Raw genomic sequence first — 20,903 nt, forward strand, 5'->3', positions numbered from 1 at the left:
TGGGTTCATGGGGCTTGAACCCATGAACCGTGAGGTGCGATCATGACCTGAGCCAAAACTCAGAGTGAGACACTTAACCAACTGAGCCACCCAGGCGCCCCAGATCTTCAAGATCAATTTTGACTATTTTCTACTACCCTTGGCATGCTGGCCCCTCACTTTGCCTCCCGATGGGCCGGCCCTCTGCCTGATGGCAACCCCCACTGCCCCTGCATGGTTAACGTCAACCCATCCCTCCAAGAGCTGGCTCCCCACTCACCCCTTTCTGGGACTGCACCGAGGTAGTGTGGCCGGACTCCTGTGGCTGAGCCCCAAGTCAGACTTCTAGGTCTGAGTCCCTTTTACAGGGTGCGACCCCGCACAGGATTTCTCATGCCTCTGGATTTGGTAGAGGAGATGTTTCACCCATCACTTCACGCGAGAAGGAAATGAGGACTTTTACGAGCAGCACAGGTTAAGGCCTGGCAAGTTCAGCCTCCGTCAGTGTTACTGTTCACCGTGGTCCATGGTGAAGAACGTTCCCTGCAGAGCCTCCTTCCAGACATTTCTGAGCCCCTGGAAACTTGCGTCCGTTCTTCCAACTTCTCTTTCCCATCAGTAAGAGGGGGTAGCAATAATTCTTAAGTCGGGACAGATATCTAATCTGAAAACTGGAAATGAACTCAGAAAGAAACGTTCAGCTGGCCTCCCTTCTGGCCCAGACACCCTGGAGATCTTTAAAGAGGAAGTCACTGGCCCAGCTGACTGAGTTTACCATTTCTCTGTCTAAACCACCATGCACCCAAAGCTCTGGTCCAGTCTCAGCCCCTGTGAGCAGAAGAGAGGTGAGGAAGGAGAAAAATGTCAGTTTCTATGTTTATGGTGTGGATTTTCACCCCGGTGCTTGGGCAGGAGATATCCAAGTTCAAGATGGAGGAAGCCACAAGCTCCCTCTCCAGTAAGGTTTTCTCCACCTGCTCCCTGTCCTCACCACTCCTCCTGTGACCGTCAAATAGCTGCGAGGCGTTACACAACTGTGAGGAGACACCATCAGTGGGAAGGAACGTAGGACGTTGGTACAACACGGGGCTTATGGAATCTTGGAGGCAAAATCATGACTTTGTTTGGAACATAAATAGACTCCCAGCCCATGGATATGTTTAGTCCCAGTGAAAGTCCCCCAAGATCTTCCCAGCCAAAATGTTTTAGTTTTAATTTACCCTGATGGGCCCCCTAGGGGCCAAGGCCTAATGGCTATGGGGCTGGGTGACCACACAGTAAGAGCTCTTGATGTTTAGGGACGAGAGGAATGTGGGAACCACTAGCCTGGTGTCCAGCTCTCAGTTGACATTTGCAAATGGTGATGAAGGGGACACTTCCGGCACGCTTGGTGAATGTACATATTAGCCAAAGGGCTTGGTAGGTCAGCGTCCATACTCTGGAGGCTCAGGGTATTGGTTGTCTATTTCTGGTGTAACAAATCGCCTGAAAATAAGAGAAACATCCGATCACAGTCTCTATGGGTCAGGACTGAGGTCCCATTTCCTTGCCGGCTGTCAGCTGGGGGTCATCCTTAGCTCCAAGGGGCCTCTGTCTGGCCCTTGGATGCAGACCCTCCACATCTCGGAGTCAGCAAGAGCATGACGAATCCTTCCTCTGCTTTGAACCTCCATGCCCTCCCCTTCCGCCGCATCCCTTCTGCCTCTGGCCAGCGAAGGTTCTCTGCTTTTAAGGGACCGTGTGATTAGATTGGGCCCCGAGCAACCACTCTAGAAATCTTCCTCTATTAGGGTCCCTGACCTTACTCTTACCTGCCAAGTCCCTTTCGGTCATGTAACAACCTATCCATAGGTTCCAGGCAGGTGTCAGGGCACAGACGTCATTGCAGGGCCATGGCACAGTCTACCACACCCCACAGTGACTTCTGTCCCACAGTGAGAATGCCGTCGGTGATTCTGACGGACTCCAAGCTGGGGAAATTGGAGCTCTCCTCCGTTCTTTAAAAAAGCATTCCTCGAGCACTCGCTGCGTGCCAGCAACTTTCCCAAGTGCTCGGGATGCAAAATGGACATAATCCACTAAGAGAAAAGGGAAAGAGGAGGAAGAGAAAGAGAAACTACTTCTGTTGCACGTCTACGATGTGTCAGATGCACTTCCTGCGTCTTCTCTAACGTTCAAGGGCATCCCACCGTACAGATGAGAAAACTGGGGTTCAGGGGTTCAATAACTTGCCCAAGGTCATCCAAATCTTCCGCTGCACAGTCGAAACTCACACCCTCTTTCCCCTCTGCTCCTCCTGGTTTGAGACATTCAGGACATGCCAGTCCACAGAGGGGAACACAATGCCTTTGGGGACCAAGCGTTGGACCCTCCCACCAGGGGTCACTTCCCTCTTCCCCCAGAGGGCGAGGGATCCCTGGGGGTTTCCTGAGGCAGCCGGAGGGGAAGCTGGCTGACCTGTGGTCCCTGACCTGGACGTCCAGAGTTCTTCTGCAGAAGCCAGGAAGACCACGGTGATGGGCGGTCTCTGGGCCCTGAAGTCTCCTCTGGCCGAATTTACATGTTCTTGACTGTCCAGGTGCACTCCTTCCTCTTTTTAATGACCCAGTGTATTTATAGCTCATCCTTCAAAGGGTAATGAGCTGTGGGCTTCAGTCTTCAGACTTGTAGAGAACTGGGAACAAATCAGGTGCTTAATACACACTGTCGAGCAGAGTTAAGAAGGGCCATGGCAGAGAGCCAGAAACGTCTAAGTAAGAGGCACTGCATCACAAAAGAAGTTCACCTCTGGGACGATTACTGCTCTCAATCATGACGATTCACCTCTTGAAGAGTTACAGCGTGCCCAGTGCTTTCCTGTGCCATCCATGGATGTCAATTTATTTATTCCTCATAGCACCCTGGAGGGGTGTCGATAGAGGCATTTCATCCCTAACTCAGGAGGTGCTCAGAGATGTTAAGTAACTGGCCCCGAGACCCAACACTGGCCAGGTGCAGGCTACAGGTTCAAAAGCAGGCGTGGCCTCTGCCAGATCACAGCCATGGCCCTCCCCCTGGCCACACAGAGAGGCCAGCAAGGCCTCTGAGTCCAGCCATGATTTTATTGCAGCCCACATCAGCTCTGCGGTGGGCTTTTTCTTCTCCTGTTTTACAGGCAAAGAACTTCAGAAGGGCCCAGGCCCGCGTTTAGGAGGGACACCGGAAGGAGGAAGGAACGATGGTTTTGGAACCTGAGGCTGAGCGCTGGCATTCCCATGCTGTGTTGTCTCGCTGCGGGACCCCGTTGGTCCAGACACCTGCGTTGGTGTCGGAGGTCACACTTGCCGCCATTAGGTGGCAAGTCTCTGCCTATAGTGTGTGGGGGAGAAATTTCTCCTTATTCGTCCCTGTTGGCTGTTTCTTCTGCCCACAGCCCCGTTCCGCCAGCTCTACTGTGGCTGGCTTCAGCTGATCTGCCATCTCCTCATGAGGGGGACCAGAGTGCCCCTTCTTTCTCATCACCCTCACCTCTGGCCTTGCACACAACTGGACTCCAAGACGTTGCTGACGGCTGGGTGAGGGCGGGGGAGGAAGGAGGCGAGTTTCATTCAGAGGGAGGGAAGACCTAATGAGCTCCAGTTCGAATACGAAGGGAAAAAGAGGATGAGGGGACCCCAGCATCACCATAGGAAAGACCCACAAAGGCCTTAGACAGACACTGGGGCCCCATCTCCCCTTACCGAGCAGACCCCATCTCAGGCCAGCAGGCGCTTGGGTAGAGACGCCTGTTGGTCATGGCCCCGTGCCTGCTGCTGGTCACCTCCCTTGCCTATTTCCTTATTGTGACCATCACCCACTTTCCAACCTTGGAAAGGCCCAGAATATCGGTCTCACATGGGCACAATTGGGACGGCGTGCCGGGCACAGTAGTAGACTCAGCGGTCTTGCTCTGGGGGGGGTGGAAAGTTGAGCGCCTGGTCAGGCGGCGTGGAGGCAGGTCCATGGAAAGAGAGGAGGGTGGGCAGGGCCCCAGGAGCCTTGGAAGGACAGGGGACGAATGGGCATGACCGAGGCAGCTTCTGAACATATGGAAGCTTGCCAGATGTGGTCACACCCTCAGGGCCCCCATATGATTGCTGGGAATAGGTTCTGCCTTTGCTCATGCAGTGGGCGTGTCTAGAACGCCATCCCCACACGCCTAAGCTTAGTTTTGCTTGTCCTTTGTACCCAGCTGGGGCTCACCTTTTGGAGCACATCCTCTGGTTTGACTTAGGTGCCCCTCACGGCTCCTGGGACCTCTGCTTTCTCCCCGCCCACTGCTCTGTGACCAGCTCCTCACTTGTCTGAACGCGATTGTCTGTCTTTGTGCCTCAGCACCGAGCCGAGGGCCCGGCCCGAAGTGGGGAATGAGCTGGACAGCATCTATATTGGCAAAGAAAGCCTGTTCTCATTAGTGCTCCCCAATCTCTAGTTATGCGGGCCATTCATTTCTCTTGCGTCACAGGAACCTCACAGCAATGCTAGGAGAGCAGTGAGCTGTCCAGATTTTCCAGTCGAAGCTAATGCCCTGATTGGTGCAGGGGTTTATTCTGGGTCATCTAGTCGCTGAGCAGCTGAGTCGGAATGCAAACTTTTGTCTGACTCCCAAGCCCAAATACTTTTCCTCTATCTCGAAAACCTGAAGGTGGTGCTTCCCAAACCTGGCTGAGAGTCACGAAGTAAGGGCGGTGTAAAAACATACGGATTCCTTGAAGATAAGGTGAACAGCATAGGGTTCAAGGGCGACAGAGGGAGAGAGGAAAGGGAGGGAGAGAGAGCGCAATTATGAGTGCTGGATACAATGAGAGGCTCCACCATGCCATTATGGTCTAAACAGAGAATGCTCTAAAACACTGCACGGTTTTGAGCAACCAGTGAAGTATCATGCAGGAGAATCTCTCTGATCGGGAGGCTAGAAATGTGGCTAGAGGGATGGCCTGGGGTTACATCACAAGCCAAGACTGTAGGGAGTATAATCCTAGCATACTGCCTGGCCTGTGATATGTGTGTGTGTGTGTGTGTGTGTGTATTAATTAAAATACATAAAACATATAAAATAAATATATATTTAATGTAAATATATTTAATGTAAATATATTTATATATTACATGTATGTAAACTCTTAATATGGTAAATGAAGTTAACAGGCTTTCAATTGTAGGAATTACCCCATAGAACAAAGCATGGAAGGTTCGTTCGCATGAAGGTGCAGGACCAAGTAAACCCAAGGACAAGGACAGTAAAACCACAGAGGAAAAGAAGGGGAGGGTTAAGGATGCCAACAGGCTCAACACTGAAGGTGCCAGGGAGGGACTGTTGGGACACGGATGGAACAAGGAAGAGGCACTGTTAAGAACTGCCAAATTCGCCGAAAGAAGAAATAAGTACGCTCTCATCCTGCCTTTGGAGATGTGGGGGGAGAGGCTGGGTGGCACTGAGGGAGCAGAACCGTCCTCTTGTCTCAGCAGGAAATCAACAGGTCTGGGGTGAAGGTGGTAAATCGTGGAAACAGGTGAACTCACCAATCCAGAGTCATGGGGGTGACCGGGTGGAGGTAAAAACTCTGACAACTCTTGCAGAGGGGATGACGGCAGGTGGGGGACACGGGGCAGTAATTCCTTAGGTACAGGTATTGTTTAGTTGAAAGTCTAATTACTGAACCCTGCCTTAGACCTATGCATTCTGAAAAGATTGGAAACAGGAATCTCTGATTTTCATGTGCTCGTAACTGTCTTGGAAACACTGCCTGAGGGTCTTGCATGGCCTGGGAGGAGCTGTTCCTGTTTTCCCAGCTTGCGTGGGGACCGTGGGGGAGGCCCTGAGCTCTGGACACTCAGCTGCCTCTGTGCAGGGGCTTGGGAGGTGGAGGGCCCTGCAGGCACATGTTACAACTTCCCTTCGAGGAAGTCGTTTAGCCTTCTCTCTCCCTTTAGGTTAGCTTCCAGCTCAAGAGGAAGTTGATTCAGACCGATGACTGGGTTTACAGCGAATTTCTTCACTTCCTTTCTTGATTCCTCTCTTACTGATCCTTAAGGTCACTCTGTGTGAAATGGTGCCCTGCTCACCTCCTGACTTTTCAGTGACCCTTGCTTTGGGGTGAGGTCCCGTGGCCTTCCCGATCTTTGCGGAGGGGGTGTCCTCTGGGCCGCCCTGGTTTACCTCAGGCTGGCCCGTCCCATCTGGGGATAGACAAGGACTTCCAGAGAGATCTCTGCGGTGTAGGAGAAAGAGCTGGAGCCTGGGGCCGCCATTCTGAAACCAGCACTGACAGGGGCTGGCCGTGGGAGCCTGGGATGCACATCTTCTCTCTCTGGCTCACTTCATCGGGCTGTGGGCTCGGGTCCCCTGCAGCTCAGTCTGACGGTCGTGCGTTGTCTTTTTAGCTACTCTTCTCTGTGAGCTGCTTCAGGGCAGGGACCCAGATGGCCTGGCCTTTGGATCCCTCAGATTTTCCACCCATAGCTTTCTCCTGGACTGGCCTTTAGTGGGCGCACTGAATGGACTGTTAACTATAAGGACTTATGAACACCGCCTCACTGTTTTCCGTTCACACACATGAGTGCCCTCAATCTGCAGGGCGGATTCGCAAAGCAGGCATTATTATTGTAACAGGATGTTAAGGTGGGATGTTTTCTAGCTCAGTTTTCAAAGGCTGAGGGCAAATAGTAGGTAGTATCCCATGCTAGACCGTCGTGCAAGGCTGACCAAGGGGGCGGCCCCATCTGGTTCCACCCACATGAGACCATCACCCCCTCCAACCATGTTAAAGAAAGAGAACGACCTATTTTCCGGGCCAATGATGGAGGGTTTGGGGTTTTGTTAGTAGCCTGGAGTGGACTTTTTATTATCAGGAAAACAGTGAGCTATGCCTGAGGTTTGGTCCAAGGGCAGGATAAAATACACCTCTGGTGAGGGATAACAATATATCGGTTTTCTATGGATGCTGGAACAAATTGTCACAAATGTATGGATTTCAAACGATACAAAATTATTATCTCACGGTTCTGTAGATCAGAAATCCGACACAAAGCTCAGTGGGCTAAAATCAAGCTGTCTGCAGGCTGCATTCCTTTATAGAAGATGTAGGGGAGAATCCATTCCTTTGCTTTTTTCCAGCTTCTAGGGGCCACTCAATCCCTTCCTCCAACTCCAGAAATGTTGGGCTGAGGCCATCTCACACTGCTGTCTCTCACCTCCCATCTCTTGCCTCCCTCCCCTACTTTTGAGGACCCCCGTGTAATTGTTAGTACATTGTTGTCACATTGGGCTCACCTGGGTAATCACTTTCCCCATCTTAAGGTCAGCTGATCGGCAATCTTAACTCTAACTCTGACCTAATGCCTTCTTGTTGTGTAGCCTTAGACCTCCACAGGGTCTACGAATTGGGGAGGGACGTTATTCTGCCTCCCACAAATGGGGAGTAATAGGCAGAAATAAAAGTGCTTCCACCATGCACCTTGCTAAGCATTGCTCATCCAGTAAACTTCATGGAATCCATTCTACAGGTAAGGAAAATAAAGGTCAGAGAAGTTAAGAGTAGGGTCCATTCTTTTTAAATTTTTATTCCAAGCCCTTGGGTCGAGGGCTGACTTTAAGAGTAGGGTTCAGTCTTTTTTTTTTTTTTTTAATTTTTTTTGAATGTTTATTTATTTTTGAGAGAGAGACAGAATGCGAGTGGGTTAGGGGCGGAGAGAGAGGGAGACACAGAAGCAGAAGCGGCTCCAGGCTCCGAGCTGTCAGCACAGAGCCCGATGCGGGGCTCGAACTCACGAGCTGTGAGATTATGACCCGAGCCGCAGTCTGACGCTCAACTGACTAAGCCACCCAGGCGCCCCAGAGTAGAGTCCATTCTTGACCATGCCTTGGAATTCCCTGATGCCTTGCCCCCACCCACTTCCTCTTCCAGGGTTCTGATCTAACTGATCTGGGATGTGGTATTGGGATTGGGATTTTGTAAAAGGCGTCAGATGATTCTAGCCAATGGCCAAGGCTGGGAACCACTGGGCTAAAGGAATTATTCCAAGTCATTCTGCTACTGTGAACACCTGGCAGAGCATGGGACCATGCCCAGGTCTATCTTATTTCGAAGCCCCCACTAAGGTGCTGGTGGCTGAGGAAACTCCCAGGCTTCTACCCAGTAAGTATCTCGCCATTCATCTCTGCCAACTGCACTCCAGCTTTGTTGACACAGCGGTATCTCCTACTCTAGGGAATAAGTCGTGTTTGTCTCATCAGGTCATGGTAAGCCCATTCCCTATTGTCATTGATTGGTCTACAACTGGGGACACAACTCCATGATGGCCAAGGAGACGTAAAGGGAATTTCTGGGGAAGAAATTTTTCCAAGAAAGGAAAAAGACACCTGAAGGGAAGGCCCTTTATACCATGCCTTGGTTTCTTCCAGCACGGATGTCGTCAAGAGCAAATGTGATGTCTGGAACTGTGGCAGCCATACTGCGGCAGTGAAGTGAGACGTCATCCATGTGCTGAAGACAGCAGAGAGGAGAGCTGGAAAGAGTCTGGGACCTTAACCAATGCTAGGACTACCCCCCTCCCGCAGTATCCTTTGGTTAAGGCACTTCCGTTGGGTGTTCGGTTCTGGCACTGAACTACCCTAACTGATCGATCCTCTAAGCAGCTTAGAGGTTACCTGAGGTCCTCAGTGCTTTCAGGAGGGTTTTGCACAACACACAATGTCACTATAAACGTATCTGAAGTCTAGAGAGCGCAAGGAAATAGAGAAACCGGAAGACCTGAGTTGAACTCTGATTGTCCACCTTCTCCCCTGTATGAAATTAGGCACACCACAACCCTTCCTGAGACTCCCCTTCTACATCTGCAAAATGGGGGTGATGGTCCCAACATATGAATCAATAGTGAGTCTGGTCTATGCCCCAATGAGATGGATGTACGTAAACGTAGGACGTACCACATAAATGACAGAGACTGCTAACCAGCTCCATTTGCTTTTACTTTGGGTTAATTCTCTCTCTCTTGCTTTGTCTCCCTGTCTCTGTCTCTCTGGAGTGTGTGTGTGTGTGTGTGTGTGTGTGTGTGTGTGTGATTGAGAGAGAAGACAGATTTAAACAGATTTGCCTTCATAAGTGTGTCCTTTAGGGGGGTAAGTGATAAAATCTGTTGCTTATCTGGGAACCCAAAGCAACCATAATTGGGGTAATAATTCATCTCCTTTCCTCTAACCCTGCTCACATTCAGTCAAGTCCTATCAATTCTGCTTCCTAAAAGGGTTCTCAGATCTCTGTCTTCCCCCATTTCTACCCTCACGGCCTTAATTCAAGGTTTATTTATTTTTGTGACAGAGAGAGACAGAGCATGAACGGGGGAGGGGCAGAGAGAGAGGGAGACACAGAATCGGAAACAGGCTCCGGGCTCTGAGCCATCAGCCCAGAGCCTGACGCGGGGCTCGAACTCATGGACCGCGAGATCGTGACCTGGCTGAAGTCGGACGCTTAACCGACTGCACCACCCAGGCGCCCCTCACGGCCTTAATTCAGACCTCGTTGTCTCTTGCTTAGGATATTACACCGGCCCAGCTGGTCTTCCGTCTCCATTCTGGAACCTTCACAAGAGAATTCTAACGTGCGGGTGGGACTGTATAACTCTGGAGCCCACCCTCGATGCAATCTCCTTTCTTGTGTTACTCTCAACACCTGTTTACCTGTCCTTTTCTCCATCCAGAGGGCAGGATCCCTGCCTCCCTGGCAAATCAGCACGGGGCCTGGGGGAGAGAGAATGTTCCACAAATATTGGCTGGAAGGAAGTAGCAGCCTGGGATTCAAGCCTCAGGAAGATCATGTGGTTTGTCGTCCCCCAAGGATTGTCTTAAAGAAACACATCCGAGTCACCCATGCGTCATTGCATGTAGACATTTTATTGAAAGTTAGTGGCTATTTTAGAGAATAAGATGCCCTTGGTGGCAGCCTGAGGTGGGGTTGGCAGACTGGGCAGGGACGTCTTAGCAGCTACAGCTACTTGCTGTAGCTCTTGGAGCCTGGCTCTCCTGTCGGCGGGTCCTCCGCGTCACTCTCTGCTGATGGACCCTGCTTGGCTTCGTCTGAAACAGGAGAGGCAAGGTTGGTCCAGTCCAATCAGGTCTTCCCCCCATGTCTTCCCCCTTGGCCCTAAGAGAGCCCAGCCTCTGACGGGCCTTCCCAATGATTGCTCAACAGCGGAGCATTTCCAGGGGACGGACATCAGATTCACCACCATCGGTCATGCTAAGGGTACAATGGGACTTAGGTTCAACAGAGAGCCACTTGGCCTTGGAGGCTATTACAGTGTTAGCCGTCTAAAGCATGTTGGGCAAGGTCCCTTCCCTGCTGAATGTTCCACTCCCATCTCTTGCCACGTGAAGAAATCCTGCCATTCTAAAAACCTTCAGCCCCACCATCACCTCCCCAGGAAGCCTTCCCAGACCCTCCCTCCACTAGGCTCCCACTGGCTTGGGTGCACACGTCCATCGTGGTGCTGGGAAAGCCAAGGGGCCATTTGCTGGATTACATCACTCACTCCCCCACTCTCCCGGAAGCTTCTTAAAGGCATTGCACTTATTTCTGTATTCCCAGGGCCCTCGTTATGATTCATTTTCTCTCCTTAATGCCTGCTCAACAGGAAGTTCTCTTTAGCAGGAAGAAGTGGTAATGCCCACTTCTCCCCTGGCTAGAAATCCCACACCCAGGCCCCTGGTGTCCTCGCCCTGTGTCTCTCTCTCTGTCTCTCTCTCTCTCTCTCTCTCTGTATCTCTAACTTTCCCTTCTTGCCCCCATCAGAACAGAAGAACCCCCAGTACTGTGAGCTCCTCATGAAAAAATGCTGAGCCGATGGCACCCTATGATTCACTGGCCCCAGAGAGCTCCACCCACGTCTGCCACCCAGCGAGCTCAGTAAATGCAGGGGGTTAACAACCCGTCCGCCCTCTGCCCAGCCCCCATCTGCCCTCTGCCCAGCCCCCTGCCCGCTCCAGCCTCCCCACCTGCTGTGGCCTTCAGAGACTGGATGTACTTGGACCAGAAGGAGCAGTCAGTGCTTTTCAGGCCCTGTCGATTGGGAAGCAGGTCACTGAACTCCTTGTAGGTCTCCCCGCCGGCACGTGGGACAAAGTCAGGCCAGGGGGTGGCAAATTCAGGGGCTTTCCTTGAGAACTCATGTGGGTAGTTGGGATTTCTGGGAAAATGACAAGAAAGGAACATCCACGAGGGAAACGTGTCATTCCTTTTGTCACTTGGGATCACTTTCCAGTTGCACTCAGTGTCTAAGGACCAGATCACACATCTTTAGGTGTCAAGGCAGAGTTTGAATCTGCCCGATCTGATGTTTAGCGCTGTGCTCTCCCGCCGCATTCCAAATGATTAAAGGCAGAAAGGCCCCTGACTCACCTCACCCATCTCAGACCATTTCTGGAAAAGGAAAGATGCGAGTTCATGACCCAGCAACATTACTCAGGACCTCACGTTACCCTCCTGTCTTTCTGAATGCTCACTTGGTCACCATGTCCCCTTGTATCCTGGCGTCCTTGTATCTGGACACCACAACCAATCTCTAGGGGCCCTTTGTCCAAGGCCTGGGCGGGGGGGGGGGGGGGCAAGCCAGGCAAAGTTGTCTGCCACTTGTGAGCCACCTTCCCTATGAAGGGGATGGCATATCCTCTTACACTCAGGCACCTTCCCACACCTGCCACCAGGTCTGACCTCCTGACATTCACCAAACAAGGTGTTTCTCATCCCTTCGACCTGAGGGTGCCTTCTTTGGGCTGGCATCCTGTGTTGAACACCCTGCGATTCTTCCAGGCCCCACTCCACTGTCATGTCTCCAGCCATACATTTTCTAAATCTGAATTAAAAGAACTGTCTTTCCGCTCAACTCCTACAACAAACTATACAAAGTTCAACTTTGCCCTTTTAATTCGGTTGGGCTTTAGGTTTCAGACTGTGCGTGGTTTACGGATGAAACCTGACTTTTTCCCCTTTTCCCTTCCCAGGGGCCTGAGTACCATGCTAGGTGGCCAGAGCATGTCTGGCCAGGACACAAAGGTGTGTGGGGGGGGAACCAGTTTTGGAAGTGGGGACAGTGGGCACGGTACTTGGGCTAGAACAGAGGGGTGCGGGGATGCGAGGGTCGATAAGGAAGGGTCTTGAATATTTTAACTGAATTTGAGAATCTAAGACAGTGCTTCTCAACTTGGGGTGACTATGTATTCCAGGAGACATTTGGCACTGAGATATTTTGTTCTCATGCCTGGGGGGAGGGGTTACCGTCCTCTCACGGTGGGAGACCAGAGAACCAGGTGCTGACTAGCCAGCAATGCACAGGACACCCTCACCACGAAGACTTATCCTGCCCCAGCGTCCATAGCACTGAGCTCCGGGAACCCTGATCTCGAGGCATCACACACGGCTGAATAAGGGAGCGCGTGCCTGGAGCGTCCCTTCACCGAGGTTAATCTACACAGAGGTAGCTTTGGCTAGAAGAGGGGGACTGAGACAGGGAGCCCAGTGGCAGGTGACCACAAAGGCTGGGGGATGGGGTAGAGGCAGTCCACTAATGCAAAGTGTTCAAAGGGAGGGAGGGAGGCGTGATGGCAGAAGCAGGCACATGTCGTCCACTCACCCAGATCGGATGAAGTTGGACAAGAATTGCATGATTTTCAGTGACAGGCTTTTCTCCTCCAGAGTAAACTGCCCCTCGTAGATAGGGTGGAAGGGAAGGCCGAAGGCATACTGAACATCTGCCAGCAACTCCAGGCTGAGAAAACACACGGAAATAAGAAGAAGCAACAGTTAAAGGAATCGTAAACTTCTGGAAAAGCCAAACAACCCGAAAACCAACATTCCTCCCCAAATGAAGACTTTTCTTTGTTTACGTGTAGGATTCCGTGCTTGGTTTGTTTAGTTAAGATTTGGTTTGGCCTTTAGTCCAATGGCGGCCGACATCTGTTGGCTGAAGTGGACCCAAAGCTGAGCAATCACCTCTCTGGAAACAATGCCTATGAGCAACTTTCCAAGAGAATACTCTTTGGACCGTATTCCAACCATGACGTTTGCAATGTCAATGGAACATTCGTTTGTTCAAAATAGCCTGTAGGAGCACCTGGGTGGCTCAGTCGGTTAAGCAGCCGACTTCGGCTCAGGTCATGATCTCACGGTTTGTGGGTTCGAGCCCCACATCGGGCTCTGTGCTGACAGTTCAGAGCCTGGAGTCTGCTTCAGATTCTGTGTCTCCCTCTCTCCCTGCCCCTCCCCCACTCATGCTCTGTCGCTCTCTCTCCCAAAAATAAATATTAAAAAATAGTCTGTAATTTGAGTCCCTTCTTTGTGTTAGCCCTTGTTCATACGACTTATACTTGTACACCTTTTCAAGGATGACGTTCATCCATATAGCCTAGACCAGTGCCTGACACACCATTGCTGGCTGGTCAATAAATATATACTATGACTGAATTGAACATCTAATAAGCAGCATGCAGGAGAGAATAAGGATTTAGAGGCCAGATGAGACGTTTGAGTGGACTGGGCTGGGGCTGGCCTTGGGGAGACCAGCTCAGGGGTACTCGGGGCCATGGGGGTGAACCCTGGGAGAGTGTCACGGTGAAAAAGCTAGAACGGACTTCACAGCTGTGTAGTAAAGAACTTGACTTTCCCCAAAGAGAAGTCTGGCCTTTGTGCCCTGTGATCATACCTCTCTTTAGGGCAGAGGCTGATTGCACTGGATTTTCCATAAACGTGGTCACACTTGACAGTCTTAGGGTGGGGACAGGTCATGCCAAAAGACCATGTGACTTAGGGTGGGGGATATAGGCCACATGGTATCAGTGGAGCCTGAGATCAACCATAGGCAGTCAATCAATCAATCAATCAATCATGCCTATGTAACTGGGCTCTAATAAAACCTCTGAACACCAAGTTTGGGTGAGCCTCTCTGGTTGGTGCTACCTTGTGGGCATTGTCACACATCAGGAGAGTGACCCTTCCTGACTCCACAAAGACAGGACTGTGGGGGCTCTGCATTGGAATGCTCCTGGGCTCTTCCTTTGTCTGGTCTGAATTCACTTCTTTCCCTGTATGATGTAACCATGAGTCTAGCAGTTTTCAGTGAGGTCTGTGAGTCTTTCTAGAGAATAATCAAGCCTGAGGGTGGTTTGGGGAGGCCCTTGAATTTGCACTTGGTGTCAGAGGTAAGCATGGTCTTGTGTGGAGACTGTACTCTCTAACCTTGTAGTCGGCCACAGATTATCACAAGAGCCAATTCTAATTCTACAGATGAAGGAAATGAAGTCCAGAGATGTTTCCTGACTTACCCAGAGACACGCAGTGAATTGAAGAGCGGAGTCAGCTCAAGAGCACTGCCAGGGGCATGAGCTGATGGGGGGCATGCAGCCCAGAGGCATCACCCCGGGTCTGAGTCCTCCCCACTCCAAGCCAGTGACCTCTGGCAAGTCACATGGCCTCCCTGATTCCATGCTTTGGAGCAGGTGCATAAATACCGGCTTTGTGGGGTCATTATAAAGACTGGAATAAGGTGGCACATGTAGCAAGGACTTGAAAGGTATCCACCCTTCTACTTCCTGTGTAATCACCATCGGCAAGCTAATAGCAGAGTTTCTGGCCATGGGCACAGAGCGTCACCAGTGGTTCTCATCTGTGCTGGTATGACAGGATGACGCCCACTGGACGCATGTGCTGGGAAAGGGCTCGGGCTAGCTGGCTCCCAGATACAGGTGGTTTGGGTGGAGGTTAAATCACTCTGAGGGCAGGCACGAAGTTTCGTGGACAGCACGGCTCTGGCCATGAATCAGAGGGATTCGTGGTGGTTATTCCTGAGACTGGGAAGCAGGACCCTCAAGTTCAAGGGTGTAAAAGGGAACACTTCAGGCCAACAAAGCACTTTCCCTGTAGTCCCTCCCTTGCACAGGCCAAGAACTAGGGTGACCAACAGGGACAGGGCTGGGCCCGACGCCCAGGCACCTAGCCTCACCTGGGGACCTCGAGGGGTCTCAAGGCCTGGAATCCTTCCTGGGACCATAAGTACGATCGCCAAGCACACACATGGCTGTCAACAGAGCATGGAGGGAACGACATGGCGCTGAGTCACTCTGCTGAGTCAGCTCTGTCACTTACTGCCCGAGTAACCCTGGATGAGTCACTCAACTTGGGTTTTAGTTTGCTTATCATGGAACACCAGACCGAACCAGCCACGTGTGAGCCAGTTCCAAGTGCTTTGACAAGAGCTGGGTAGTATTATGATCTTGGTTGTTGTGTGTCAGCACTAGGCTCCACACTGGAAGGGGCCACAGAAGAGACGGGAGACCTGCGAGACCAACAGGGCTAATGGCACGCGGTTAGGAGGGGAACTTCAACCACAGAGTGCAGTGTCTCTCTGCGAACAGTGTTAGGCACCCCACACCCACTTAGGGACGGTTTTCATCTTATTCCCAAGCAGGGGGGCAGGAAGGGGGTAGCGGCATGAATATTTATACATCCTGGCACCCAAAGGGCTAAGTCCCTCGTCCAATGCCCAGAAGTATTTGTGTACTGCACTTGGTCAAGTGCACACAAAAGCCTAGAGTCTGCGGTGGCCGAGGTCACCTGTTTACAGCCAGCTCAACTCAGTGCCTGTTTCCAGTTGCCATTTCCTGAGCACGAAGTTGTGCCAGGTACCAGGGTGGGCTTCTGACCATCCAACACTTGGGACCCGCCAAGGACATAAATGTTATCATCCGTACATTTCCCAGGAGATGACCCAGGATGCCACCACATGCCTCAGACATGGGAGCACCAGGATCCGGAGCTGAATCCCCCAGACCCCAAATCCAGTTCTCCATCTACTTGTGTGCAGGGGCTGAGGGTCACTGAAAAGTACTAATGACCTAGCTTCTCAGTGATGTTGTAAGATTCAGAGGGAAAAAGGAACACGAAGAAAAAAAAAAAGCCAGGAAGATAGAATTGACGGCAATAAAAATCATCTCTCCCATAGCCACTCTTGGTACCTGATGGGTTCCCTTCACCCCCAGTTATCTCGAGGGCCCTGAGAGTAGATGTTCTTGGAGTAATTTTCAGAGTGTTTACATTGGAAGAAACTTAGGCTCTGAGAGGCCATTTTCTCGCCAGGGCCCCACACTGGGAAGTGGCGATGCCAGACCTACGCCGGGTTTGTGATTCCAAAGCCGGCTGAGCACTGGCCTCGTTACACACCCCAGGGGCTACCCGCTCCTGTGTGGGCTGCAGAGGAACCAGGGTAGCTTGGCATTAGTAGGCGACGCCCTCTCCCTTCCGCTGCCACACCAGGGCCTGCCCCTTTCCCTACAGTGTGGGAGGGACGCGGCCTGTTTCTGAGAGGTCCTTCAGAGAAGTGACCCGATGAACTTTCCGTGGCTTCCCTGAGAAATGACCACAAACTCAGTGGCTTAAAACAACACAAACATACTCTCTCATCGTTTCCAGAGTTCAAAGTTCCGGCACGGGTCTCACTGGGCTAAAATCAAGGCGTCAGCTGGCTTTGTTCTCCCTGGAGGCTCCGAGGGAGAAATCTGCCTCCTGCTCCCTGGCTGTGACAGAACTGGGCTTCTTGAGGTGGAGGACACAGTTCCCATTTTCTGCCTCGCTGTCAACTGAAGGCCACTCGGAGCTCTGGAGGCCACTGCTGATGGCCTCCTTCCTCTACCATCAGAGCCAGCCTGCTCTGACATGGTCCTCTCCCTCCCACTCACGCTCTGAAGGACTCATGTCCTTACATGGGGCCCACCGGGATAACCCCGAATAATCCCCCCGTCTCAAGAATCTTAACCACATCTGCCAAGTCCCTTTGCCATGGAAGGTAACAGAGTCACGGGTTGTGGGGACTAGGGCGTGGTCATGTAGAGGGGCCATGTTGAGGGTTCTGCCTACCACAGCGGCCTTGTCTGCTATTCATTTCTTCCAAGCAAAGCTTCGTTCCCAATAGCGTCGAGAGCAGAGTTCAAATCCCAGCTCAATCAGCTAGGATCCGTGAAGTCTTGGACAGAATGCATAAACTTTCTGGGCCTCAGTGTCCTCCTCTGTAAAATGGTGACACCGTCATGCTTCCAAACATCAAGTGAGGTGTGGCAATAAAATATTTCAAATCTCTCGGGGTGCCTAGGTGGCTCAGTCGGCTAAACGTCTGACTCTTGGTTTCGGCTCAGGTCTTGAACCTCACAGTTCATGAGTCGGGCTCTGTGTGGATGGTGCGGAGCCTGCTTAAGATTATCTCTCTCCCTCTCTCTCTGTCCCTCCCCTGCTCATGCTCTCTCTCTCTTTCAAAATTAATTAATTAGTTAATTAAAAAGATTTCAAATCTCTTGCTCAGTCTCTGGCTCATCTACTCATTCTCTTTCCCTCTCTAGCTTTGAGAAACACCTGAACACTTACGCATGGGGCCTTTAACCTGAGAGTTCCATTGTAGGGTCCCGGGGGGCCGTGAGTTCCCCAAAATTATACGTGAAACGGTGTGACGCTGTATATCGACGCTTCCTTGGGAGGGGCTCCATCGCCTTCCTTGGGAGGGGCTCCGTCGCCTTCCTCACCTTCTCAAGATCGGTGCCAGTGGTGTGCTGGCTAAGGTTTAACGATTGCCTTTTGCCGATTTCCATACTGTCAGCAACGCTGCCATAGAGAACCTCAGACCGCCAAGTTGACGTCCTGGAGCTCGGGGTTGGGGAAAGACGGCTGTTGGGAACAGGTGTGGGTCACCTCCAGCCTGCCACTGTAGGCGACCCCAGCAGGTCACGGAGCACTGCTTTTGGGAAAAGGCCTGGTCTTCCAGCCCATCTGCTCTGTTTAGTTTGAGAGGCTGTTGTGGCTGAGGACTTCTGCTTTGTTTTTTCCTTAGCGGAGCCGATCGTTATCAGGATGCTGGAGTTATTTCGAGCAGTTTAAGGCAGACATCTGGAGGAAGGTCAGACAGTGGGAGCCATGGAAGAGGGCACTGAGGATCAGAGGACTCTGGGCCCCGGCTGAGAGCCCCAGGACTCTCTGGAGGGAGAAGACAGGATTTGGATTCTGCGTCAGCAGAGGGAGACGCGGAAGAACACTCCAGGGACTGACAAGGTAAAAGGAGGAGCTGGTTAGCTGAGTGGCCATGGTGCCATGGGCTGACCATTCGCACATACTTATTGGGTTTCTCTGCTCTGTGCTGGGTGTGACCACTGAGAAATCATACACCCAAACCTGGGGTTTGGTTGTGCAGGCAAGTGGTCCTGCCCGGCGTTCCTTTATTTTATTTATTTATTTATTTATATATTTATGTATGTATGTATGTATGTATGTATGTTTATTTTTGAGACAGAGACGGAGCGTGAGCAGGGGAGGGGCAGAGAGAGAGAGAGGGAGGGAGACAGAATCCGGAGCAGGCGCCAGGCTCCGAGCTGTCAGCACAGAGCCTGACGCGGGGCTTGAACTCACGGACCGCGAGATCATGACCTGAGCCGAAGTCGGCCACTTAACCGACTGAGCCACCCAGGCGCCCCAAACTTTTAGCTGTCATTTGCTGTCTTTGGTTATAACCCTCTGGACAGACTTCCCCTCACCTGAGAGTTTCTCGTCCCAGGCTCAAGCCAGGTCTGGATCTTTTCACTGTCACATGTGGGCATGGGGACTTGGAGAGATCCTGGCCCCGAGCCCGGTGAGCTGGGCTCAAGCCCCGCTTCCCCTGCTGACCCTCTGAGCCTCGGTCTTCCTATCTGTAAAATGGGTCTGATCATCTCTGTTCAGCCTTCCTCTGGATGCTCAGAGACTGTAGAGGATGGAGATCCCTCCAAAAGTTCCAAATTGCCGTCCAAGGAAAAGGTACCGTCGCTGACGTCCGTGGTGCTATGTTCAGCCAGAGTGTGGGAGGAACTGACGGGCCACATGTCCCAGGGACGACTACGAGCGTTATGTTTCAGTCACAGGGTGTGAAAACAGTTCAGTGGGGATGATGGCAAAACACAGGACGTCAGCACAAGACTGTCCTCGAGTCACGTCTGCCGAATGCCTGCTGCGGGGGGTGCCCTGAACAGGGGCTGGGGATCAGCCTCTGTGGGGCACAGAGCTCACAGCTAAAGAGGAAACGCAGACAAGCCGCCATTTTTCAGAGGTGTTGTGGGTATGACAGATAGATATCAAATGAGGAAAGTGTTTACAAAGCCTCACAAGAAGGGAGAGAGAAGCAACCCCACTGTCTCAGGAGAGGGGTTTGTGGAAAGTCAGGGAGTAGGGGTTTAGCGAGTGGGCTCGGCCGGGAAGGGCCTTTGGAGCAGAGACTCAGAGCGTGGGAAGTCATGGGGTGGCTTCTGTGGGAACAGACAGGGACGGGGGTCGGGCACAGAGGGAGTGGGGGCAGACTGGGGTCTGCAGCAGGCAGCAGAGTCCCCAGAGCTTTGGGTCTCGTCGATTGTACCGAGAAGTGCCTCATGCTGAAGAGCGAAATGGGGATTTTTCCTGGTCCGGGAAAACCAAAAGCCTGGGAACCACTAAACTCACTCACTAAGGTCCTGCAGACTCCGGTTCTGTGAAAGGGGTGAGAACCAAGGCCAGAGGAATCGAGGGCCACACCTTCAAGGGGTTGGGGGACATCAGTGGCTTCTAAGCAAGCAAGCTGCAAGCTGTGTTTCTTCCAGAAGCATTCCTGAAATGGTATGGGAGCGGGGAGACCGGAACTGAGAAACCACGGGGTTGCTGCATTCATCCAGGAAGGGCAGAGGGTTGGTGCCTTTTATACCATGTTGCCCAGGCTTCCCATTCAGCCATCCTGACATCTTCAGTCTTGCTGGTGTGGACTCCAGGCCTGCAGTCTGGCCAGCCAAAAGCCACAGTTCAGAGATGAGTCATCGCACAAGCTCCTGACTTGAGCTCTGTTTCCGGTGCAGGGGAGTCATCATCCATGGCCTTTTGGGGCTGATCAGGGAGCATAATGACCGAGGAGGTGGTGTCCTCCGAGGGAAAGATCTGAGCTGGGCTCCCCTCAAGCTATAGAGAGCGAGTAGGGAGGATCTTTCCTACCACGAACAAGCCACGGATCTGCATCGCAAACGTGGCTCTTGTACCGACCATGGGTTAAGAGGCTTGTGCTGTGGACAGGCTCCCTGCTCCAGTCCATCTGATCAACGGATCTGAGAGCCCGTTGTTCCAGAGATTTCTACCCCTGTTGTTCTGTCAGCAGGAGGAAGTTTGTTGACCTCATCCCCGTAAAATATACTCCCTTTCTTATCTCTAGCCGGCATCTCTAAATAACTTCGTCCGACGGAAAATTCAGGAACAAGGAGGAATGGAATCCTTCTGTTTCCCAGGCTTTTTTTTTGTTGTTTTTTTTGGAGGGGTTGACACGTTGACACATTGTTAACGACCTTACAAATAGAAGCCTATAAGCACACTTCTCTTTGGGCCAATCTAATACGCAAAGGTTCGGATTCTGCCTATGAATTATTATTCCGCCTACGAGTTGCCGAGAGGCAACGACAGGCTTTGCAAATGGCTTTTGTTTTACCAAAAGTTTCACTAGCTCATTAAAAATGAGCTCCCCGATTTACTTTAAATAATACAATCCCACCTTCGGCCCCCAGTGAAATACCTGCAACACTTCCATAGACCGGAAAGCCCAGCAAAGATACGCTGTTTTGCTTGTGCTACAAGCAAAGCTTTCAGTGAATCTGGTGCCTTCCCCTAGACATTTGGTATTTTTTTAAAGTAAACTCTACACCCAGCATGGGTCTCAAACTCGCAACCTTGAGCTCAAGAGTCCCGTGCTCTACTGGCAGAGCCAGCCAGACGCCCGGGAACCTGGTCATTTTATTCCCTGCACAAAACATAACAACTACTGCTCAGAAAAGACTGCGTCTTCCTGGCCCGGTGCGTCCATCCTCCCCAGGAAGTTATGTGTTTTCCAAGAGTCAACTA

At 51.7% G+C, this 20,903-nt stretch overlaps 2 protein-coding genes and 1 long non-coding RNA gene across 3 annotated transcripts in view; 1 reads left to right on the forward strand and 2 right to left on the reverse strand.

Moving 5' to 3' along the window:
• Positions 1–1,177: 1,177 nt before the first annotated feature.
• Positions 1,178–2,152, reverse strand: LOC147571821 (uncharacterized). The gene is made up of 2 exons (XR_015246630.1): positions 1,791–2,152; positions 1,178–1,464 (listed from the first exon to the last, which is right to left on the reverse strand). It is a non-coding gene; the product is annotated as an uncharacterized LOC147571821 (long non-coding RNA).
• A 7,718-nt stretch (positions 2,153–9,870) lies between these two features.
• Positions 9,871–20,903, reverse strand: part of TG (thyroglobulin) — a 254,316-nt gene continuing 243,283 nt past the window's right edge. The window contains exons 46-48 of the mRNA XM_086695581.1: positions 12,625–12,759; positions 10,991–11,181; positions 9,871–10,072 (exon numbers count right to left, since the gene is read on the reverse strand). Coding sequence (XP_086551707.1) covers positions 9,987–10,072; positions 10,991–11,181; positions 12,625–12,759 — 412 coding nt within the window. The 3' untranslated portion in view covers positions 9,871–9,986. The remainder of the gene's footprint in view (positions 10,073–10,990; positions 11,182–12,624; positions 12,760–20,903) is intronic.
• Positions 17,931–20,903, forward strand: part of SLA (Src like adaptor) — a 90,325-nt gene continuing 87,352 nt past the window's right edge. The window contains exon 1 of the mRNA XM_086695577.1: positions 17,931–18,077. The gene's annotated coding sequence lies outside the window, so the exon portion shown is untranslated. The remainder of the gene's footprint in view (positions 18,078–20,903) is intronic.

Source organism: Puma concolor, chromosome F2, assembly GCF_028749965.1.
Source record: "Puma concolor isolate L17-30 chromosome F2, mPumCon1.1.hap2, whole genome shotgun sequence".
Classification (NCBI taxonomy): Eukaryota; Metazoa; Chordata; class Mammalia; order Carnivora; family Felidae; genus Puma; species Puma concolor.